The 25,905-nt window shown below is 35.1% G+C and overlaps 1 protein-coding gene across 3 annotated transcripts in view; it reads right to left on the bottom strand.

Annotated features, from left to right (window-relative positions):
- UBA6 (ubiquitin like modifier activating enzyme 6) overlaps nt 1-25,905 on the bottom strand; it is a 109,001-nt gene that overhangs the window by 63,842 nt on the left and 19,254 nt on the right. For all 3 annotated transcript variants that reach the window (XM_055297452.2, XM_063611204.1, XM_063611205.1), the window contains exons 4-13: nt 25,387-25,415; nt 22,264-22,358; nt 21,459-21,570; nt 17,549-17,629; nt 13,753-13,875; nt 11,852-11,975; nt 8,490-8,593; nt 7,193-7,255; nt 6,451-6,527; nt 5,482-5,548 (exon numbers count right to left, since the gene is read on the bottom strand). In XM_055297452.2, the coding sequence (XP_055153427.1) occupies nt 5,482-5,548; nt 6,451-6,527; nt 7,193-7,255; nt 8,490-8,593; nt 11,852-11,975; nt 13,753-13,875; nt 17,549-17,629; nt 21,459-21,570; nt 22,264-22,358; nt 25,387-25,415 (875 nt within the window). The remainder of the gene's footprint in view (nt 1-5,481; nt 5,549-6,450; nt 6,528-7,192; nt 7,256-8,489; nt 8,594-11,851; nt 11,976-13,752; nt 13,876-17,548; nt 17,630-21,458; nt 21,571-22,263; nt 22,359-25,386; nt 25,416-25,905) is intronic.

Below are 25,905 nucleotides of genomic sequence, written 5' to 3'. Positions count from 1 at the left end.
AGCCAAATCGTGAGTGAACTTTCATTCACAATTGCTACAAAGAGAATAAAATACCTAGGAATCCAACTTACAAGGAATGTGAAGGACCTCTTCAAGGAGAACTACAAACCACTGCTCAACAAAATAAAAGAGGACACAAACAAATGGAAGAACATTCCATGCTCATGGATAGGAAGAATCAATATCGTTAAAATGCCCATACTGCCCAAGGTAATTTATAGATTCAGTGCCATCCCCATCAAGCTACCAATGACTTTCTTCACAGAATTGGAAAAAAACTACTTTAAAGTTCATATGGAACCACAAAAAGAGCCTGCATAGCCAAGACAATCCTAAACAAAAAGAAAAAAGCTGGACACATCATGCTATCTGACTTCAAATTATACTTCAAGGCTACAGTAACCAAAACAGCATGGTACTGGTACCAAAACAGACATATAAACCAATGGAACAGAACACAGGCCTCAGAAATAACACCACACATCTACAACCGCCTGATCTTTGACACACCTGACAAAAATAAGACATGGGGAAAGGATTCACTATTTAATAAATGGTGCTGCGATTAGCCATATGTAGAAAGCTGAAACTGGATCCCTTCCTTACACCTTATAGAAAAATGAACTCAAGATGGATTAAAGAATTAAATGTAAGATGTAAAACCACAAAAACCCTAGAAGAAAACCTAGGCAATACCATTCAGAACACAGGCATGGACAAAGACTTCATGACTAAAACACAAAAAGCAATGGCAACAAAAGCCAAAATAGACAAATGGGATCTAATTAAACTAAAGAGCTTCCGCACAGCAAAAGAAACTATCATCAGAGTGAACAGCAACCTACAGAATGGGAGAAAATTTTTGCAATCTACCCATCTGACAAAGGGCTAATATCCAGAATCTACAATGAACTTAAACAAATTTACAAAAAAAAAAAAAAAAAGAAAACAAAAAATAAACAACCCCATCAAAAAGTGGGCAAAGGATATGAATAGACACTTCTCAAAAGAAGACATTTATTCAGCCACCAGACACATGCAAAAATGCTCATCATCACTGATCATCAGAGAAATGCAAATCAAAACCACAATGATATACCATCTCATGCCAGTTAGAATGGCGATCATTAAAAAGGAAACTACAGATGCTGGAGAGGATATGGAGAAACAGGAACGCTTTTACACTGTTGGTGGGAGTGTAAATCAGTTAAACCATTGTGGAAGATAGTGTGGCAATTCCTCAAGGATCTAGAACTAGAAATACCATTTGACCCAGGAATGCCATTACTGGGTATATATCCAAAGGATTATAAATCATGCTACTATAAAGACAAATGCACACGTATGTTTATTGCGGCACTATTCACAATAGCAAACTTGGAACCAAGTAGGTAGGGTAGGTATATAAGAGAAACAAAGATATATGTCCACATCAAAATCTATATGCAAGTATTTGTAATAACTGTATTCATAATTGTTCAGACTAGAAACAGCCCATATTTTCCATCAAGTGATGTAAAAACAAACTGTAGTACATCTACATAATGAAACAGAAAACCAAATACCACGTGTTCTCACTTAGAAGTGGAAGCTAAATGATGAGAACACATGGATACACTGAGGGGAACAACATGCACTGGGGCCTACTGGAGGGTGGAAAGAGGCGGGGAAATGACTAACAGGTACTAGGCTTAATACCTGGGTGATGAAATAATATGTATGACAAACCCCCATGATGCAAATTTACCTATATAACAAACTTGTACATGTACCCCTAAACTTAAACGTTAAAAAAAATGAAATGAACATGTAACAAAATGGATAAAACTCAAGTTAATTATATTTAGTGATAAAAACCAGACTCAAAAGGCTACACATACTATATGATTCCATTTATATGGCATTCTGGAAAAGAAAAAATCTATAGTGGATGCTAAGGTTTGGTTATGGGCTGGGGAGGTAATTACAAAGAGGCATGAGGGAGCTTTTTTGCATTATGGAATGGTTTATATTTTGATTGTGGTGGTGGTGGATCCATTATGAATTAATTGCATACATCTGAATTGTGTACAAAATTTTTTATAACTACACAGCCAAAAAGAGTGAAAAATTTACTTTATGTAAATTTCCCATCAATAAACTTGATAAATCCCTAATCACATTCTTCTGTTTAATCACAGACTTCTACAATCTATTTCTAGCTTTTCATACATTTTATTTTCTCAAAGCACTATATATGCAATAAAAGGTCTTTCATTATGGCTAGTGAGTCACTGTTTTCAGTGCATTTATTATTTCTTTCTTTGTGTAATTATAGAACATATGATATTAAAGCTTTTACCACTGATGTTAAGACTCTCACTTCCTGAGATGGTTTGGCTGTGTCCCCACCCAAAATCTCATCGTGAATTGTAATCCCCATAATCACCACATGTCAAGGTGGGAGCAGGTGGAGGTAACTGGATGGTGGGGGTGGTTCTCCCATGCTGTTCTGAAGCTAGTGAGTTTCACGAGATCTGACAGTTTTATAAGCGTCTGGTAGATCCCCTGCTTGCACTCACTCTGTCCTGCCACCCCGTGAAGAAGCTGCCTGCTTCTCCTGTGCCTTCCGCCATGATGATAAAGTTTCCTGAGGCCTCCCCAGTCATGTGAAACTGTGAGTCAATTACCTCTTTCCTATATAAGTTACCCAGTTTTGGGTAATTTATATAGGAATATATATAAAATATATAAAAATATATATATTATATATATTTATATATAAAAATATATATTATATATTTATTTATATGTATTATATATATTTATATATAATAAATATATATATTACATATTTATTTATATTATATATATTTATATATAATAAATATATAAATATGTATATTTTATATATTTATATATAATAAATATATATAAATATATAAATAATATATATTTTATATAGCATACGCAGTGTGAGAACAGACTAATACAGTAAATTGGTACTGCAAAGAGTGGGGTGCTGCGATAAAGATACCCAAAAGTGTGGAAGTGACTTTGGAACTGGAAAACGCAGAGGTTGGAATAGTTTGGAGGGCTCAGAAGAAAGGAAGATGTGGGAAAGTTTGGAACTTATTAGTTTTGACCAAAATGCTGATGGTGACATGGACAATGAAGTCCAGGCTGAGGTGGTCTCCGATGGAGACGAGGAACCTGTTGGGACTAGAATAAAGGTGACTCTTATTATGCCTTAGTAAAGAGACTGGCGGCATTTTTGTCCCTGCCCTAAAGATCTGTGGAAAGTTGAACTTGAGAGAGATGATTTAGGGTATCTGGCAGAGAAATGTCTAAGCAGCAAAGTGTTCAAGGGGTGACTTGGGTGCTCTTAAAAGCATTAAGTTTTATGCATTCACAAAAAGATGGTTTGGAATTGGAACTTATGTTTAAAAGAGAGGCAGAGCATAAAAGTTTGGAAAATTTGCAGCCTGATGATACAATAGAAAAGAAAAATCCATTTTCTGAGGAGAAGTTCAAGTCAGCTGCAGAAATTCCCATAAATAACAAGCAGCCAAATGTTAATTGCCAAGACGACGGGAAAATGTCTCCAGGGAATGTCAGGTCTTCAAGGCAGCTGCTCCCATCACAGACCTGGAGGCCTAATAGGAAAAAATGGTTTTGTGGGGTGGGCCCAGGGCCTTGCTGCTTTGTGCAGTCTCAGGACATGGTGCCCTGTGTCCCAGCTGTGGCTAAAAGGGGCCAATGTACAGTTCAGGCTGTTGCTTCAGAGGGTGCAAGCCCTAAGGCTTGGTGGCTTACACATGGTGTTGGGCTGTGGGTGCACAGAAGTCAAGCGAGGTTTGGGAACCTCTGCCTAGATTTCAGAGGATGTATGAAAACACCTGGATGTCCAGGTAGAAGTTTATTGCAGGGGTGGAGCCCTCATGGACAGCCTCTTGCTAAGGCAGTGCAGAAGGAAAATATGGGGTTGGAGCCCCCACAGAGAGTCCCCATTGACACTGCCTAGTAGAGCTGTGAGAAGAGTGCCACAGTCCTCCAGATCCCGGAATGTAGATCCAACGAAAGCTTGGACCATGAATCTGGAAAAACTGCAACACTCAATGCCAATTCGTGAAAGCAGCTGGAAGGGGGGGCTGTACCTTGCGTAGCCACAGGGTGAAGCTGCCCAAGACCATGGGAACCCACCTCTTGCATCAGCGTGACCTAGATGTGTGACATGGAGTCAAAGAAGATAATTTTGGAACCTTAAGGTTTAATGATTGCCCTATGGGATTTTACGGTGCATGGGGCCTGAAGTCCCTTTGTTTTGTCCAATTTCTCCCATTTGGAATGGGAGCATTTATCTAATGTCTGTACCCTCACTGTATCTAGGAAGTAACTAACTTGCTTCTGATTTTACAGGCTCATAGGTAGAAGCGACTTGCCTTGCTCAGATAAGACTTTGGACTTGGACTTTTGGATTAATCCTGGAATGAGCTAAGACTCTGGGGGACTGTTGGAAAGGTGTGATTGTGTTTTGAAATGTGAGCACATGAGATTCAGGGGGGACTAGGGATGAAATGATACATTTTGGCTGTGTCCCCACCCAAAATCTCATCTTGATTTGTTATCCCCATAATCCCCACATGTCAGGGGCAGGACCATGTGGAGGTAATCAACGAGTGATAGTGAGTGAGTCTCATGAGATCTGATGGTTTTATAAGAACCTGGCAGTTCCCCTGCTTGTAGTCACTCTGTCCTGCCACCCTGTTTAGAGGTGCCTGCTTCTCCTTTGTCTCCTGCCATGATTGTAAGTTTCCTGAGGCCTCCCCAACCATGAGGAACTGTGAGTCAATTAAACCTCTTTCCTTTATAAATAACCTGTCTCAGGATTTCTTCATAGCAGTGTGAGAATGGACTAACACACTTCCCTCTCATTTTTATAAAATAAGAACAAAAATAATAGAATCTTCAAATAATTGCACAAACATCACCATGTTTATAGCTGCTTAAATAAAACTGTTGACGAGCAGGCACTGGCATCATAATACACACAAAAAAACCATTTTCTAGGTGACACTTTTAAATCTAAATCTGATGTGTGAAATGTGATAAAGAGATACGAATGTATAATATATAAAACAGGGGACTTATATAAGAAAGCTAACATATATAAGTTTAAGTGGGTTAACAAATCAAGTAAATCGTAACAGAATAATAAAGAATAATAGTAACAGTTAAAAAATAGCAGCAGCAAATATTAATTACTATACGTCACATGGCATTTCTAAGTACTTTAGAAAATTAAATAATTTAATGTTCACAATAACCCTATGAGATAGGTTAACTCTATTTTAGAGATTTATAAATTAGAACAAACTGAAAAAAGTTATCTACTGCCACAGAGTAGCAAAGCTGGATGTGAAGGATAAGAGAATACTAATATATAGAACACTTATGTATTAACAAACAAATATTCAGACAGCCACAAATTTCAATAGTCACCTTCTCTTCCAAGGTTTCACTTATAGATGTTGCTAGTTTCAACAGTTCTTCTGAATCTTGTTGGCATCTACAACTCAAAACAGAACACCCTAACTTTAATTTTCTCAACGGCCATAAACAGTAGGACATACTCAAAATTAAAATTTAGGAAATATATAAAAGAATGTGGGATTTTTGCCAACAGGTAGCACAAAATGTTTTACTGATTAAAAGATGATTGGCTTATAAATACATTACTTCGAAATCACACTTATATCAGTATATAAATAAGCTTAGTCTTTTTTTTTTTTTTTTTTTTTTTTTTTTAAGACAGAGTCTCACTCTGTCACCCAGGCTGGAGAGCAGTGGTGCAATCTTGGCTCACTGCACTGTCTGCCTCCTGGTTCAAGCGATTCTCATGCCTCAGCCTCCCAAGGAGCTGGGATTACCAGCATGCGCCACCATGCCTGGTAATTTCTGTATTTTTAGCAGACAGGGTTTCGCCATGTTGGCCAGGCTGGTCTGGAACTCCTGGCCTCAAGTGATCCACCCGCTTCAGCCTCCCAAAGTCCTGGGATCATAGGCATGAGCTACAACACCCAACCCCAAGATTTAATCCCAAATATAAAACGCAAAAGCCTTCTGCAACAGTACTCTGACTTAACAGGGTATAAAGTTAAAAAAAAAAAAAAAATTACTATGGGTTAATAATTCAGTAATTCTCAGAATTTTTTTGTTGTTGTTTTAAGACGCTTTAATTTTTAAAGGCTTCACAGTGGAAAAATTCACATTTAGTATGATTCCACTTTATAAACCAGTTTCTCCACTCCCACCAGGAAAAGGACCAGAAAGTCATAATAAATGTTTGCACAGCTTGGTGTATCTATTGGTATTGTAATTACAAAGGGCATAGTTACTTTTTAAATTACAATTTCTGAACTCCTACTTTTATAAAAAGGGAAATACTTATTTTTAAACTTAAAACATTACCCAACATTTGGCTTGCGACTGTATTTCTCCTGAAACTGGTCCAAGGCAAGCATAGCCGTGTGAATCTCTAAAGGTGCCTATTGAGAACATTAAAAATTGGCCAACATTTACTGAGTGCTTGTGTGTCCCAGGCACTGGGCTAAATACTTTTAAAACATTATGTAACCATCATAATAAACACATTAGCTTAATACTATTATTAACTCTATTTCACAAATAAGAAACCTGAAGGTTAGAAGTTAAATGACCTAACCTGAAGGCCATGAAAGTAAATGATTTAATCCCCTTTCCTTATTAAAATTTACAAATTTGGAAACTGTTAGTTCCTTCCTTATCACATTTCCTGCTACAAAATTACATCCATTTAAAAAAAAATAGAATACATACTCAAGGCTTTTTTGCTAAGAAATATGTATTATATAAAATGGTATGATTCAGAAAATCTTTTAGTAAGATCTTTGTACAAGTTATTGAAATCGTCTTTTAATTATCAAAATTGGCAAATCATTATAAAAGTGAAACTTTTTCTTATTACTTTAACATTTTTTTCTATGATACAAATTCACATTTTTAATCCTTGGAAGTCAACTTTAGATATGTGAGTATAACCTTTATTATACTCACATTATAAGGCCTGACAGCAAGATACCTACACGGTTATTCCATTTTAACATTATAATCACTCGCTAATTCTCATCTCTGATTCTGCTGCCTCTCTCAAACCTGCGAAGTGTTTATTTACCTCAGGTTTGCTAAAATCCACAATAAGGCACTTTGGATGTTTTATCTGCCTCTCCAGTGATTCCTGATAGGAAAGAAAAAATCATTACTTCAGAGTAAGTGAGTGATTAATTGACAAAATATACTGTTATATGTTAGTGCACTAAAAACTAGGGAACTCTCCCAAGGGTCTGAAATAAGTAGGGTTGGGCTGATATGTTTTAACTGAAATATAAACTAGCTACTACTCTTATGACCATACTTTAAAAAAAAGTTAAATGCAATAAAACAACCTGCTCCACATAATAAACTTGGGAACAATTAGTAAAAACATTTGCATACTTTAAAAAATTTATTATTTTAATCTAAAAGCTACCATATTTTTATAATACCAGGTTATCAAGACTTATTAAATTCTGTGTGAAGAACACAAATGTAAAACAAACGAAACTCCCCCTAAATAAAACCCAACACACCCACCCAATCTAAAATTGAGACATATCCAATTAAAAATTGGAGACAAAGCACAAAGAGATATGCAGGAGCACACCTGACTAGATATACTATTTTAATTTTTTTTTAAATTCTAACTTTGGGTTGAACAAAGCCTTGTAAACAACTGGAGTTGTTAATAGTTCTGGAAAAGAAAAGGCAATTACGTTAAAACCTTGAGAACTTGTAAGAAAAAACAGAGATGTGCTAGCTTATCCTGAGAAGGAGCCCAAGGATTTTAGTAGCACAAGATCCCTTAGTTCCCTGACACTACATTCTCTATATTCAGCTATTTACATTTTCCTTTCAATGCCAGCTGTTTTTAGAAATTATTTTACATTTCCAACATATATACTGTTTTTTGAAATTTATAAAATTAAATTAAATTTTAAAAACCAGGATTAACAATTTGAATATCTTCATTTTAGAAAATTAAATAATAATAAAGCAAAACAACTCTTGCTAAATCTTGAAAAACATTAGTTTTATTTCTTGTCTTAGAAAGTAAATTGTAATAAGTATGATAAACTCTTTGATAATTCACAAAAGTATAGTTCCTTTCGGGTATACCCATTTAGCTCAACTATATGTATATGGTATTCTGGCTATAAAAGATATGTAAGTTTTTTGTTAATATCCATTTTATTCATTTATTTCATTAGATTAATTCCATTTCCCTCAAAGCGGGTACAAACGAAAAAATAAAAATAAAAACAAATTCTGTTCCACATTTAATCTGTTTGGTTAACTGAGTAGTTATTTCATTGTCTCTTCTGCCTTTCTTTTTCTGTAAAGAAATATTTTTTAAGCAGAAAAAAAATACTTACAAAGAAAACTGTTTTAGGAGTCTTAACTTGGACAGCTATGCCTCCATGTAAATATGGTTCCAGTTCTGTAGTGTCACCAATACTAAAAGAAAATGGCGATATCACTAGAAGAAAAAAAATTTAAAAATCATTACACAGGGATATAGATATTTAAATTTCAACTCTTATAAAATGTTAATCATCCCTAATTTACAAAATTAAAGAATTCCAGCATAGTGTTTTTTTTGTTTGTTTTTTGTTTTTTTTTGTTTTTGTTTTTTAATGAAGAGCTGGGAGGAGTGTGGGGAACTAGATAGACTATTTTTTCCAACGTGAAACTCCAGGACTTAAAAATAACCAAGGAAACTTATAGAAAAAGAATAATGAGGGCTACTCATTATTAGACATTAAAATATATCATAAAGCCTCAATAATATAATAATAACTACCTATCATAATAATATAATATGGTACTGGTTAATAGACAACTGGAAAAGATTAGAGAATTCAGAAACAGTCTCAAGTATATAAAGGACAAAATCAAGGTGGCACCTCAATCAGTAAGGAAAAGATAAGATTATTCAATAAATCTTATAAAGAAAAAAGACATCTGGGAAAATACCTATTGCAAATGGATAAAAGTTTTAAGTTTCAAAAAAGACGCTAATAATTTCTTAGATAAAAGCATGGGAGAAAAATTCCTTTAAAATCATGTAGTAAGGAAGGCTTTTCTAAGTAACACTAAATAAAAACCATAAAAGAAAATATTTAAAATTTGACTATAAAAACATAAAAAAGAAAACCTCATGACAAAAACCCATCATAAGCAACATCAAAAGATAAATGGCAAACCAGGAAAATATTATGCTCTGTCTGGGCATGGTGGCATGTGCTTATAGTCCCATCTATTCAGGAGGCCAAGGCAGCAGGATCACTTGAACCCAGGAGGCTGTAGTGTGCTAAACTGCACCTGTGAATAGCCACTGTACTCCAGCCTGGATAACACAGTGAGACCCTCATTTCTTAAAAAGAAAAAACATGGTCTGGTGACATTTTCATCTATATTATGACATATTAGGTAGCTATAAAAGAAAATGTTTCTCATTTCTGAACCATTTGCTTATTCAAAACATTAAGTTAAAAAAACCAAGTAAGCCCCCCCTTTACTTAATATATTATATAATAAGGCATATATACTATATAATATGTAATATATACTATATATGTGTATATATAGTAAATATATAAAGTAGACAGAATGGTCAGCAGAGTGAACACCAAACTTAGCTGCTGTTACCTCTGGAGAGGAAAGGAAGTCTGAAGTAGGATTCATTTTTAACCCTATTTAAACATATATACATACATATATATCTAGAATAAGTATGTATTATTTTAGCTATTTAACAATGTTTTTTGGCTGGTCATGAGGTTTTTTTATCTTCATACCTGTAATCCCAACACTTTGGGCAGCCAAGGTGAGAGGATCACTTGAGTCCTAGGGTTTGAGACCAGCCTGGGCAAAATAGAGAGATCTTGTCTCTACAAAAATAAAAAAGTTAGCCAGGTGTGGTGGCACACACCCGTGGTCCCAGCTACTTGGGAGGCTGAGGTGGGAGGATCACTTGGGCCCAGGAGGCTGAGGTTGTACTGAGCCATGATCATATTGCTGCACTTTAGCCTGGGCAACAGAGCAAGATGCTATCTCAAAAAAAAAGGCAAAAAACGAAAAAACAAAAAAAACAAAACATTTTTTCATGCTAGCAGAATATTACTTTAGATCAGTAAGTAGCAATTTATAAATGTTAAGGAAAAAAGTTTCATAACAGCCACTCTGTTTAAACTTATTCATCTCTCCCTCCAAAGAATTTTTGGCACAAAGTGTGGGTTTTCTTTCTCTTCATTTCTTGACATGCAGTGGCTCCTCTTTATACAAGCAGCCTCATAATCTGAACCATCACCACAATTCACCACAACATGGACCCCAAAATTACAAATAATAATCCTAAATGATTAATTTTAATAAAACATAGTTATCTTTTATAATATCTATGATCTGAACCTGTATTTAAAATAATTAGATGTAGTCAGGAAACAAAATCAAACAGTTTTGTTATATAACTTGCACGCTAAAATTACAAGTAATAATCCTAAATGATTAATTTTAATAAAAACATACATATTCTTTAATATCTATGATCTGAACTTGTATTTAAAATAATTAGATGTAGCTGGCAAACAAAATCAAATAGTTTTGTTACCAAAAATACTTAAATACAGATTCAAAGTTATCTATGAAGTTTGTAACAAGAAACGATTTTTCCCTCTCCTGAGGACATATTTTGCCATCATTAAAAAAAAGTAATTCCATTTACTGTCTATAAACTAAATACACAGTTATATTTTCAAATGCCCTAATGATAAAACTGAATCAATTTCCCCTAAGTAGGTGTAAGCATGCCATATAGTTACGGGTTGTCTAGTACTGTCTTTGACTCTTTTAAACATGGCTGAAGGAAAAATACAAACTACGCAGATTAACGCTGCTATAAATTCATTATATTAAACTTCAAATGGGCCCTATGTGATGCCTGACATCTTTCCATTTTTAAGAATGTCTACTTTCCTCCTGGTTTTGGCACCTTTCATTTCCTTTTGGCAATGACTTCACATTAGTCCAATGAAAAAAACAGACTCCTTCAACTTCTTGCGAACAAACCTACAAACTTGCCTGCAGACACGACATTCATCCCTTTTATTCAAGCCACTGAACAAGAACATATATCCCAACCAACATCTAGACATCTTCCTTTAAATACTTCATTGCCACCTCATTTTACAAAGCTAAACTATACTCTTTATCTTATCTCCAAAACCTTCTCCCTTTCTTGCATTCCTTAAGTGAATATGTTGACTGACCATGCAGAAATCTTCACATACCTATAGTATGTGATCAAGTTTCCTCCTAAATATCTTAAGATTTGTGAGCTTAATTCTCCCTGCCAGCCCTGCTGTATTAAATTTCTTATAGTTCCTTTAGTTCTGTCTTGCATCTGCGCCTTTTCTGTTTGTCTATGCATAAATCTTTTTTCAATTCCTTCCTAAGCCAATGCAACCTTCACATTTCAATCAAGACACCTTGTCCCACTGCTACTGTCCCCAAACTGGGTAGGTTTCCTTGCTAAGATCGGTGTCCCCAGAATGAGTATACTCTCTTAATATCATCAGTGTTTAACAATGTCTTCACTTGGATCGAATATTTTGAGGCCAAGGGCTTTAGATCACGTCTCTCTGAGTTGACGTTCTGTTCCCAACACTAAGTATAGTGTCTGAACTATCAATTTGCTGAATAAGTATAAATGAATTAATAAAACACATTGACTTACCCGTTATTTGTTGTATAGATCCATTTAAACTTGTCATTCCATTAATTTCTCGAAATGTTAGGAACTGTCCTGTCTCCAGTTTGTGAGGATGATTTTCAAGGCAAGTAACAATGCCAGGATTTGCCTAAAAATAGGAGTAATCTATTTAAAAAGAAGTTCATGTATTCTTTGTGTACAAATTCAAATCTTAAGCAAAAATAACAAAGTTACCATAAAATTCTCAAAACTGAAATTCTAAGCTATTCTTCTGTTAGTAAAAGCAAGCCTTTAAAAAGCTATCACAAAATAGCAATCAAATTATTACTATTTTTTAAATGAATGCTGAAAATATGATTTCTATGTTTGGCAGGAGATGTTCAAAAGTTCCACAGAAAGCATCAAATATTTAATAGATTCAAAAATTCATGTAACTTGTAAAAAACATTCCAAGTTATCTAATAGTTTTAAACGTGAGAAAAAACCATGGGCATAAATGATAAAAGCCTAACACTGAAGATCAAAGGAGGATAGAAATTTTAAAGATGGGAATCTGGTAGTTTACAGCTTGCTCAACACTTTAAAGAAATATTGTGTAGCTTATCAGCTATATTTCCTATAGTATTCAATAAAAGATAACACCAATGCAGTAAGAATCCATACCATATTTTAGAATTTATTCTCTGTGTTTTTCTCAGGGACAAACTAAAATCTACTAGAGAAGGTAAAAGGTTAAGTGTTAATATGCCCGAAAGAATAATTCAGGTAGACTAATAATCACTCTGTAAGCAGAAAGATATACAGATTGACTTTTCGATAAATTTTTCTTAAAACGCATGACAGAGACAGTACTGGGTCGCTATCACCATGAGATTACACTGGGTTTAAAAATAAAGTGTAAAGACAGAAGTACAAATTACAAACACTATTATGTTAAAGTATATTATCATTTCCTTATTTTCTCTTCTTTTGGACTTCAATGCAAGTTGATTACAAAGAGTACAAATAAAGTAAATTATTTAGGTAAAATAATATTAAAAGGGGAACATAATGATTTCTCCGGTTCTTTTATGGAATAAAAAATTGAGCTTATGCATGATCAAGAGTGCAGTTAGAAAATTCAGACTTTTGAATTTGAAGGTTAATCAAAACTTTCTACACCTTCTAAATAATGCTTTAGAAATAAAACAAATTAGAAATGCTTTTCTTTAATATGATTTAAGTGTCCCTTTTTAGAGTATTAGGCTAGGTGACTTACAATATACTTAGTGCATCCACTATCTAACACAATAAACAATTCAGTAAACACTGAATCACAATTCATGACCCACGGGAGGTAACAGAATAAAATTAAAATTAAAATTTATGACAAGCCAATGTTGCACTATCAAGTATTATTATTATTTTTCTTTCTTTATTTTTGAGATGTGGTCTCATTCTGTCACCCAGGCTGGAGGGCAGTAGTGTGATCTTGGCTCACTGCAACTTCTGCCTCCCGGGTTCAAGTCATCCTCCCATCTCAGCCTCCTTAGTAGCTGGGACCACACACCACCAGGCCCGGTTAATTTTTTGCATTTTTGGTAGACATGGGGTTTCACCATGTTGCCCAGGTTGGTCTCAAACTCCTGAGCTAAAGTGATCCACCCCTGTCAGCCTCCAAAAGTGCTGGGATTGTAGGCGTGAGCCACCATGCCTGGCCCTATCAAGTATTATTTGTTAGAGAAAATCCAGAATATTTTTAACAATAATATTCCAGTTTTAATATAATGCAGTCAAGAAATTAGCTACATATTCCCTCATTATCTTAAAACACTGTAAAACAAATTTTGCACACTGTAATAATTTGCTGATACTGCCTTTTTGAAAACAGCATTCACATCAACTTCAACAAAATTTATTTTTAAAGTTCATTAATATAATCATACTTGCGTTATGTTTGAAATGAAAATTTCTTTTGGTTCTTCTCCTGTTGTATCTAAAACTTCAAATTCATCACCGAAATCACAAAATAACCGTGACCAAATTCCATGTACATCTGCACTGATAAACTGTAAAATGGCAAAAACAAGTTCAATCTTATTTATATAAAGAAAAAAAAAACTACTATCTTAGGCCATTTCATACCAATTTCATTTATAATTAAGTATACCTTATAGAACCTATAGAATACAAAGTAAATCATAAACAGGATAAACTGATGCAGACTGGTTTAGGAACCAAAGATTTTCAGTACTTTTAGTAAATTGATGTCCAGTATAACAAAATTAGAATATCAGCATATCATCTTTATAAATTTCATGATTTTTAAATAACAAAAATTCTGTGACTTTAAAATTTTGTGCTTGTCACAAAATTCAAGCACAACATAAAAGAAATAGATACTTTGGCTTAATAGTCCAGCAGTAAATTCTTGTTATTTTAGGAAAGAGGAATGAAGTGCTCATTTACCAAAAGCAGCAGTTAATGGAAAATAGAATAGAGCTAAAAGCTGAGAGCAGAGTCTACAGAAAAAAAGGCTGAAAAACTGACATCACAAATCAAAGCCATGAAAGGTAAAACATTAAGTTCTTAAACAAATCATAAATGTTTTATTAAAAGCAATTTTTCTAACACATGCATTGTCTCCATTCTGAGAATTTGTAAAGAAATTATTTTTGGGCTTAAAGCTATTTTTAGAGCTACTGCTAATAAAGAGAAATCCTTATTCTGTAATGCACCCAATCTTGCATAAAATAATATTTTTCTAACATAATTAAGTATATTGATATTACAGTATAAGAACATATTAAAATAATTTATAATCTCAATTACATGAAGTAGTGATATGGATAACAGAAGACCACCTCCCACTTGATCATATATTGACTTTACTGATCAAAATGGGTACATACAGCATTTTTTTTTTTTACAAGACATAAAACCGGGCAGAAACTTAGAAGCTTTTTTTTAAAGTTTAACTCTAAAGAATATATAAATTACGTAAACAAAGATTTTAATTTATAACCTTGTGTAGTTATTTTGTAATACTGCTGTGCCCTATTGTAAGTTCACTGGCTATTCTGTCTTAATCACATGCTTAAATTGTAAACCACAACACAAATGCTCCAGAGCATAAATATGCTATGTAAATACAACAATCCAAAAATTTTCAACATGCCTACATCATAAATTATGATTTTGGCTTAGTGCCTAACTCAAAGAAACAAGTAGCTTTTTCCTTTTTCCAGTGGAACAACCCCCAAAACAAAGGAGATGAGGTTAGTAATGAATTCAATCATGAGCAAAAAAACTGATTTTTCCCATCTAAACCTCTTTTTTTTTTTTGAGACGGAGTCTCACTCTGTCGCCCAGGCTGGAGTGCAGTGGCGCAATCTCGGCTCACTGCAAGCTCCGCCTCCCAGGTTCACACCATTCTCCTGCCTCAGCCTCTCCGAGTAGCTGGGACTACAGGTGCCCGCCACCACGTCCGGCTAATTTTTTGTATTTTTTAGTAGAGACAGGGTTTCACCGTGGTCTCGATCTCCTGACCTCGTGATCTGCCCACCTCAGCCTCCCAAAGTGCTGGGATTAAAAGCGTGAGCCACCGCGCCCGGCCCCCATCTAAACCTCTTTCCAAGGTCACTGTGCACCTAATTATGCTGGAGATTTAAAAATCTATGAGTAATTCTTGATCACTCACTTTCCTTCACAACCCACATTCATCTATCTACAAGTTCTGTTAGGCCCCCACCCCACCCCACCCTTTTTTTTTTTTAAACAAAAGATATCTCAAATTCAATGACTTCTGACTATCTCTATTCCCAACTCTTTTGTCTAAGATACCAGCATCTCTCAGCTGAACTACTGCAGTAACTGCTAACTAGTCTAGCTGCCTCTACTCTACTCTTACAATCCAACAATTCTATTTCTTTTGGTTATCTTTCATGACTTCTTCATAGTCTTACAGATTACTGAGGACCCAAAGAGCTTTTATGTAAGTTACACCTATCAATATTTACTGTGTTAGAAATTAGTCTGAGAGAAATTTAAATCACAAGAATATACATATTCCATTGTCAGAGCAAGGATATCACCACACATCATATAGACTCTGGAAAACTCCACTCCGCCGCCTAAGATAATCAGAATGAAAAAGGCAAATAACATCTTAGTAATATGAAAATAAAAAGTTCGACTGTGCGGAACCACTGAAAGGGTCTGAGGGATTCTTAGTGTCCCTGGACCATACTTTGAAAACTACAATTATAGTCTTCTCTCCATACAGCAAGCCATGGTGATCCTTTAAAAATATAAAACGGATTAAAACTCACAGGCCTAAAAACTCAAATGTCTTCAAAGATCTTATTATGTATGGCCCCCAACCTACTTCTCCCAAACTAATCTTCTGGTATATTTTACCCCTACTATCCTCTCCTCTTTCCCACTCCATTTTGGTCCTGCATGCCTCTTATTGTTCCTCAAAACCGCCAACCTAATTTTTACACTTGGAAATGTTTACATTTGCTGATTCCCCTGCTTTGAATGCTTTCCCCCAGATCTTTATATAGCCTGTTCTTTCTCATCACTCAGGGCTCTACTCAAACGCCATCTCCTTAGTGAAGACTTCTCTAACCTTCTAATCTAAGAGAACCAGAACTGTCCCTTCTCCCTACATCATGCAGATATCATTCTCTATTTTTCCTTACTCACATTTTTTTTCTTCATAGGACTTGAAACTATTTCGCGGTAGCTCACGCTTGTAATCCCAGCACTTTGGGAGGCTGAGGCGGGCGGATCACGAGGTCAGGAGATCGAGACCACAGTGAAACCCCATCTCTACTAAAAATACAAAAAATTAGCCGGGCGTGGTGGTGGGTGCCTGTAGTCCCAGCTCCTCGGAGAGGCTGAGGCAGGAGAATGGCGTGAACCCGGGAGGTGGAGCTTGCAGTGAGCCGAGACTGCGCCACTGCACTCCAGCCTGGGCGACAGAGCAAGACTCCATCTCAAAAAAAAAAAAAACAAAACAAAAAACACATGAATGATGTATTTATTTTCTTGTTTACTGTACATCTTTCCTAGCAGAAGGTAATTTTCATGAGTAAGAAAATTTATCTCTATTCACTAATGTATTTCTAGTGGCTATAACTGTCTCCAGTACATAGATAATTGAATGAACCATTGAACCTCTAGAAAATCACCATCATAATGACATTTAAAATTAGAGGCTGGGCGCAATGGCTCACCTGAGGTCAGGAGTTCGAGACCAGCCTGGCCAACATGGTGAAACCCTGTCTCTACTAAAAATACAAAAAATTAGCCAGGTGTGGTGGCAGGTACCTGTAATCCCAGCTACTCAGAGGGCTGAGACAGGAGAATAGCTTGAACCCGGGAGGCGGAGGTTGGGGTGAGCCAAGATTGTGTCACTGCACTCCAGCCTGGGTGACAGAATGAGACTCCGTCTCAGAAAAAAAAAAAAAAAAAATTAGATGATGATTTCAATGTTTATCATCCTTTCCATTCCTAACATTAATTCTTCCTTAGTTTTGGCAATCTGTCTACAAACCAAACTTAGATCCTGGTTTTAAAAACAGGAAATGAATATATCAAAATTAATGAGACAAATATTATTGTGATTATTATGTAAAAAGTTTCTTATATAACCCATCAATAAGTTAAAAATTCTAGTAGTGAAAGTGTTCTTCCTTTAGTTAATTACATGTCATTACTAAATGATACAATTACCTTAATTGGAGGGCACTGAGAACGGCAAAAGTCATTGATCTTCTTCTGCAATGGAAGTTTCATCTCAGTCAATACTACACACTGTTGAGAAAACAACAAATTAAAAACTAGAAAATACATAATTATTTTTGTAGTATACAATAATCAGAAGCATGTCAGTTTGCATTGCACTAAAGACATATCACTAATCTCATTGAAAAGTTACAATCCTATGGAATTCCATTCCAAGGTTAATACCTTCACAAAGTACAGATAACAAAAGTAAAAATAACATATACAGGGGAAAATCTGCACACATAAAACTTGATAACCATCACACACTTTATGATTAGAAGCAAACCTTAATATCCTATGTGGTATTTATGGACTCTAAGTGATTAGATTTGTTTTATCTATTACTATCACACAAATATTAACCTAGCTACCAGAGTATTACTTTCATTTTAGCTTAAAAACCTGACAACATTTTTAAGAGACACATTAGTTGGCTACTAGAACATGTCCATCTGTGGATTTAGTTTTTTTAAATCTAGCTTGCAATATGGGTTGCTTCCTGTAGGGAGATATTCCTCCATGGGTCTCTCAGTCTATACAGTCTCACAAGGTATGCCATGAATGCAAGGCCCTTACCGCTCTTTACTTGAGATCATTTCTCAGAATTGTATTTGCTGTGTAAAAACTTGAGGGATGAGGTAAGGTCTTCCTCAGGGACAAAGAGACGTCTTAGCTTGCTTTAAAACAGCCAGTTCCCCAAGCTCAGTGCTCTTCTCTAAAGCAAACTACTACATGTGCAGGCATTCACTGAGCCCTCTGCCTTGAACTACAGGGACTTGGGGGACAGGAGGCGAGGAAGAAAATGCAATATAATGCTCATATTTTTTTATTATGCACTGAGTAATAAACCTCTTAGTCTCTGACCCAGGAATCTCATATTTCCTGCATCTGTGAAACAGTAAAGGCTAGTTTGCAAATAATAAAAAAATCGAAGACTAGACCCAACACATATTGAATCTGATTTGTGTTTTATCAATGTTAGAAAATTCTCAGTCATAATTTCTTTGAATATTGCCCTTTTCTATTGCTTTCTATCTAGAAATCCAATCTCATAAATTGGACCTTTTAATTCAAGCTCTCAATTATTTTAACTTGTCCATAATATTTACTCTCATTTCTTTTTTGGGTTTGTTTTTTTTTTTTTTTTTTTTTTGAGACACAGTCTCACTCTGTTGCCCAGGCTGGAGTGCAGTGGTGCGATCTGGGCTCACTGCAAAACAACCTCTGCCTCCCAGGTTCAAGCGATTCTCCAGCCTCAGCCTCCCTAGTAGCTGGGATTACAGGCATACACCACCACGCCCAGCTAATTTTTGTATTTTTAGTAGAGACAGGGTTTTGCCATGCTGGCCAGGCTGGTCTGAAACTCCTGACCTCAGGTTTTCTGCCCGCCTTGGCTTCCAAAGTGCAAATAAAGATCAATTTCTTTATTTCTATGTGCTATAGTTTTGGTAATTTCCTCAGGTCTATCTTTCAATTCACTAATGTTTATTCCAGCTGTATCTATTCACTGTTAAATCTATCCATTGAATTTTAATTTTTAAGACTTCATATTCATTTCCATAAGTTGTACCTGGTTCTTTATCACATCTGCCTGGTCTTTTTCAATAGTGTCTTATTTGTATATTATATATTTAATCCCTTCTTTTGAGATTTAGTAGTTTTGAACATCTGTATTTTATAATCTTTCTCAAATAATTCTATTCTCCTAAATTCTTGGAGGTTTAGGCTGGGCACGGTGGCTCACACCTGTAACCAAAGCACTTTGGGAGGCCAAGGAGGGGGGATCACCTGAGGTGAGAAGTTTGAGACCAGCCTGGCAAACATGGTGAAACCCCATCTCTACTAAAAATATAAAAATTAGCAGGGCATGGTGGCACGTGCCTGTGATCCCAGCTACTTGGGAGGCTGAAGTAGGAGAATCACTTGAACCCAGGAGGCAGAGGTTGCAGTGAGCCCAGACTGTGCCACTGCACTCCAGCCTGGGAGACAGAGCAAGACTCCATCAGAAAGGAAAGAGGAAAAGGAAAGGAAAAAAAAGGAAAAGAAAAGAAAAAAGGGAAGAAAGAAAGAAAAATAAATAAAAATTATTTGAGGTTTAATAGTTTGTTGACTCTTGGTCATATTGAGCTGCTTTTTCCCATCTTGTTATTTTGTACTGTGAACTCAAAGGGACTTTATATACTGGAATACCCTGTAACTTAGTTGAGGGTATACTTCTCTAGATTTGTTTAGTTTTGTTTTTGTCTGGCACTTTAGGTAGGGTATGGCCATTATAGTACTACCTTTTTTTTTAGACGGAGTTTTGTTTTTGTTGCCCAGGCTGGAGTGCAGTGGCGCAATCTTGGCTCACTGCAACCTCCACCTCCCGGGTTCAAGCGATTCTCCTGCCTCAGCCTCCCAAGTAGCTGGGATTACAGGCATGCACCACCACACCCAGCTAATTTTTGTATTATTAGTAGAGACAGGGTTTCTCCATGTTGGTCAGGCTGGTCTCGAACTCTTGACCTCAGGTGATCCACCCACCTCGGCCTCCCAAAGTGCTGGGATTACAGGTGTGAGCCACCGCGCACAGCCTATAGTACTACTTTTTACATTAAGTTCTCAGTTTAGGAATTTCCAGATCACAAGAGATTATAAAGTTTAATCTCTAAACCTATGTGACAGCAGGCCTATGGTTATGAATTCCCCAGGAAAATCTTTACTTTTCATCCAGAGCTTAAGAGAAAATAGACAAGCTTCTTGTTCTGATTGGTATTGTTCTTGGGCACCCTTTCACTGAGGGCATAGCTCTCTGAGGCTCCAGCTCTATGAAGAAGGGGCGGTCTCAATTCAATTTCTCTAGTTTATGTAGTTCTATGTCTGAATCTTCTGTTTCTATGTGAACATCAATTCCCAAGAACTTTGGTTACTGTGACAGGCAACTCCTGTCACTAAGAGTAACTACAGATTAACAGTTCACTAGTCTTTTAGCTAACTGTTCATTTGTGGCCTCTGAGCATTTTCCTTACATTATTTTGAGCTCGGATAAGTCATTTAAAAGAAAGTCTGTTTAGAAATTCTAGGTGCTTTGCACCAGGATGAATTTTAAGTCATCTAGTCCAGAACAGAAGTCTATACTCATTTTTAAATGGGCAATAGCATAATTTACTCACAGAAAAAAAAAAAAAATTAGGGTCAACCTAGTCACTTTTACAAGATCCAAGGTCCTGGCAATGTTGTTGTTGTTATTTAAGGAATTGTTACCTATAACAGATTGAACTACTGATCCATGTATTTTTACTCCCCTGTAACTGTATTGCTTGCCCACGGCTTTAGGAAGAGTTCCTTTTCTGCTTCTTGACTTTAGGCTTGATAACGTTGACTTGCTTTGGCCGACGGGATGTTAATGGACATAACAAAAACAGAAGCTTGAAATGTGCATGTGTGGCTTGACCTTCTGTTTCTGCTGCTACCATGAGAACATGACCTAGGTAGCCTCCTGGTCCCAGGAGAGAGACACATGCGGGAGAACCCAAACTGGAGTTTAATCCAGGCTAAGTTTGGCCCAGAAACCCCAACGGACATTCAGGTACATAGGAAAGAAATAAATGCACGTTGCTATAAACCAGAGTTTTCAGTCGTTTTTAATGGATATTACTGAGAAAAAAGCCAACTGATATAACTACTTTGTCAGTAGTTCTTAGGTCCCTTCCTTAAAATGGAGAATTTGAAAGGTTTTATTCTAACATGTCTTCTACCTTGAAATTTTTTTGTTCTGTTTCTCAATACACTAGGTTAAATTAGTTAAACATATTAATATTTAACAATTTTGCCCTAGAATCTGTCAATAACATTTAATACAAAATGGAGTACTAACCTGGTATTTATCTAAAAAGGAGAGATCTGTGGTCTCATTGAAAGGAACAGAAGATGATGTGACATGAACATATGGATTTAGTTCTGCAATATGTTTAAGTACAGCTTCAGCCCTAAAAAAATAAAATAAACTTTTACTGTTCTTTCATTCAGTATACTCAAATCTCTTGTTGGACACTGTAATGACATCAGAGGAAACTGACATGTTACAAAATTTCAATGGAAACTTACCTAATAGAAGAAAGAAATCAAGCCTTACTTGTCTTTACAGATAACTATACAATCTTGAAATGATATACTATCATATTCCACAGTAAACCACACAATCTCAAAGTGTACCCTAATAGTTCCAAGCTCCAGGCTCCTTAACTTTCTTAATAATTTAGCAACACTAAAGTCCTTCTTTAATAAATTCAAGGAAACACATTTCTAGGTAGCAGTGTAACATATATAAAATATATATTATATATAATATATATTATATAATACATATTATGTAAATATATAAAAAATTTGACAAATACAAATAATTAAGTACATACCAATATTTATTTAGCCACAGTAGTATGAATTTATGGTGATCAATTAAACAACTATGACTGATTGGTGTTCTAGATAAAGGAAATATTCTAGGTAAATGAGTAAAAAAAAACTCATAATACATAAAAATATCTTTACCTGTATAAATATAAAGTAGAGCACTTTATATTTAAACAACTATGACTGATTGGTGTTCTAGATAAAGGAAATAGTCTAAGTAAATAAATTTAAAAAAAACTCATGATAATACATCAAAATATCTTTACCTGTTTCTCTTATTAACAACATCATCTTCACTGAGAAAGAAGTTGGTTCCTAGATCCCATGCTCGGCATTTTTCTGTATCATGAATTGTAACTGCCTTCAAAAAAGAAAAAAGTATTGGTTGAAGTCAGGAGTTCAAGGATATTCACTCTCTCTACTATTACTCACAATGTACTAGAACTATTATTTTGTGTAATTAGATAATGAAAAGTAAACAAAGGCATAAGAATTAAAATATGTAAAGATATTCAACCTTGCCCAGAAATGAAATAACTTTTCTCACTTGTTAGATTGGCATAAATCCACAGTTTGACAACATAGTCTATTGGTGAGGGTGAGGTGAATGAGCGACTCTCATATATTACTGATAACAAGGTAAACTGGCTCAACCTCAATGGAAAGGAATTTGGCAATCTCTGGCAAAAAGACATATGCATTTATCCTGTGACGCAGCAATCCCACTTTTAGGACTCTATCTCAAAGACACACTGGGAGAAATACAAAAAGATATATATATATACAAGAGTATTAAATGTAGCACACTATTTGTAAGAGCAAAAGACTGGAAATAATCAAAATGCCCACCAATGGGGAACTGGCTATAAGATGATACATCCATACAATGTATAATCATGCAACTATTAAAAAAAAAATGAAAGATGTATTTATAAATATGGAGTAATCTCTAGGATATGCTGTAAAGAGATAGCAAGGTAAAGAAAAGTAGAGCACTTTATATGAGAAAGGTGGGAGGAGATAAACATATATACCCACACATAAACAGATACCCGTTTATGTGTGTATGCATTTACCTATCTACAAAAACAAATGAAGAATAAACCAAATATAAAAACACAGTAACCTAATAAGTGAAGGAAGAAACAAGGTAGCAAGAAGCTAGACTTACCTGAAAATAGTTTGTTTAAAAAATTTGACTTTGAATCATAAATCTCACATAATAGTAAAACTAAACTTTTTAAAAAGCAATCTCTAAAAATCCAAAGCAAAACGAATACATGGACTAAACTGTTTATGGAGTCTGCTATACACAGAGATTTATTTAAAGTGACTTTTAAAAGCAGTTAATTTGCCTGCCAAATCCAGGTAGGATCAAAAAGCTCTAAATTTTTTCAATAATACATTATTATTAACAATATTGGAATTGGTATTCTGAAACTATGCCATACAAGTAAAATATAATAGGATAAAGAATATATAGGATATATAGGATAAAGCACGTAATGGATCATTAGAAACCAAAATCTTAATAAGATACAAATATAAAATCACAGAAATAAATATCCTATAATCCAAAGTAAAAATTAGAAATTTTAGTAACACTTTATAAGCCTAAACCTGAAAATCAGACATGTTAGTGTTTACTCATCATGAACGTTCTAGCTCTGCCCACGGAAAAGACTTTGTAAACGGTGACAAAGACTACTGGGGACTGTGTCCCAAAGCCTCAAAAAACATGAAGAGAACCACAATAACCAAAGATGGAACAATCTGAGCATCAATGAAAATAACTATAATAGATCAAAACACATCAAATTATGTTTAAATCCATGAGTTTATCATAATGTACACATACATATAAACTCACTGGTCAGTACTACGAAATGATGACAGGAAACCACTGATTTTGAAAACTGGTAAGTTAATGGGGAAAAATGTAGTATTTATCCTGCATTTTGTAAATGTACAATCCATACTTTTGTGAAACCAAGAAATCCATGACTGGAATTTTTTTCTAAAATATAATTTCAGCTAATAAATGAGAAAAGAATGATAAAATATCATCACTGCCCCTAATGAAACAATGAATCTAGGCAATAATCATTAACAGATAATAATAATCACAAAAAGAGAGACAACAGAATATTACTGTCTCCTGATGGGAGAACAGCTACGAAACAGTCTTGCCAAAAAGAATCAAATCTGAATTGGATTCCCTGGCTATAACTACCAGTTTACAAGAAATACACATGTAGACGTACATGTGACAAATGACTAGTTTCTTCAACAAATAAATTGCAAGAAAAAACTTAGGCAAGGAAGGGAAACCTACAGATTAAAATAAACCAAGTTCAGTATATGAATTTTACTTGGATCCTGATTAGAATGATACAAGCTTTTAATAAAATGTCTTAAGACATTTGGGAAAATTTGAACCTAGATATTTGATGACTGTGGTAGACAGGCTTTTAAGATGGCCACAATACTTCCTGCTTCACAGTATTTAGGCCTTCGTGTCATCTCCCACCTTGAGTGTGGCCCGGACCTACTTCTGAGATTAGGTTACGAAAGACTGACTTGTCTTGTTAACACACTCTCTTCTCCTGTCTTGTTTACTCTGATGAAGCAAACTGCCACACTGTGAGCTGCCCTATGGAGAAAGCCATACAAGCAAGGAATTGAGGGTGACCTCTGGTCAAGACCCAGCAGGAACTGAAGTCCTCAGTCTAACAATCCATGAAGAACTAAATCCTACCAAGAATCACAAGAGCCAGCTTGGGAAGCAGATCCTTCCCCAGTCTAGCCTCAAGATGACTGCAGGCCCTGCTAATACCTTGACTGCAGCCTTGTAAGAGACTCCCAGAGAAACCTCAACCAGAGTTTTGCCCGAATCCTGGCTCACAGAAACTATGAGATAATAAATGTTGCTTAAGCTACAAATTTTGGGGTAAACTGTTTTACAGCAACATATAAACTAATACAATGGTATTAAGAGCTTGCTACGTTTTAGGTGTGAAAATAATATTGCTGCTTCAAAAGATATTCTTATCTTTTAAAGATACTACTAAAATATTTAAGGATGATATAATACAATGTCTGAAATTTACATCAAAATAATTTGGCAGTTGGGGGCAATAAGGAATGGGAAGGACATATATGAAACAAATGTCCCCAAGAGTTGGTAACTGAAGCTTTCCGATGGGTATGTGGGGTTTTGTTAAACAATTCTTTCTACTTTTGCATATTTTTGAAATTTCCATGATTTTTTTTAAAAGTACAGCATTAAAGACAATAATTAAAACGAAGTATAAACAATATTACCACAATAAATGAGTCAAAAAAAAAAAGGCTCATAACAATTTTTCTTACAGAGGACACTTACTTACCTTAATCCCTGCAAGAACAAGATTCTTTGCTAGAAAGGAAAAGAAAAAGGAATAGCTCAATATTGGGAATACATACTAGAAATGTCTTCACAGAGCTTAGTCACATATCTGACTGGACACTTTTAACTTCTTTTTTTACACTTAATACAAGTTCCTTGTCTTAAAAAAGTTACAAAATACAGGTTAAAAGTGAAAAAATTAAAATGTGCATAATCACAACACCCAGAGATAATCACTCCTAAAATTTCAATGTATTCTTCCAGATATGTTTTTATGAATACAGTATATGTATGTGTGCTACTTATAATGAATTAATGGATATAGAGAATGATAATTAATGGCTATTAACATCACAAAAAGAAGCAATGAGTCATTATTGGTTCTTTGTGGAAGAATATAGCAACATCATGAAATAGTCTGGACAAAGATTAAAAACTGAATCTGATCAACATTTTGGATCTAACTTCCTTTATAGGAAATATAAGGGGAGGCAGTTAAGTTATTTAAACTATCTTCATT

Source organism: Symphalangus syndactylus, chromosome 10 (assembly GCF_028878055.3).
Source record: "Symphalangus syndactylus isolate Jambi chromosome 10, NHGRI_mSymSyn1-v2.1_pri, whole genome shotgun sequence".
NCBI lineage: Eukaryota > Metazoa > Chordata > Mammalia > Primates > Hylobatidae > Symphalangus > Symphalangus syndactylus.
This window is presented reverse-complemented; position numbering and strand designations above follow the sequence as displayed.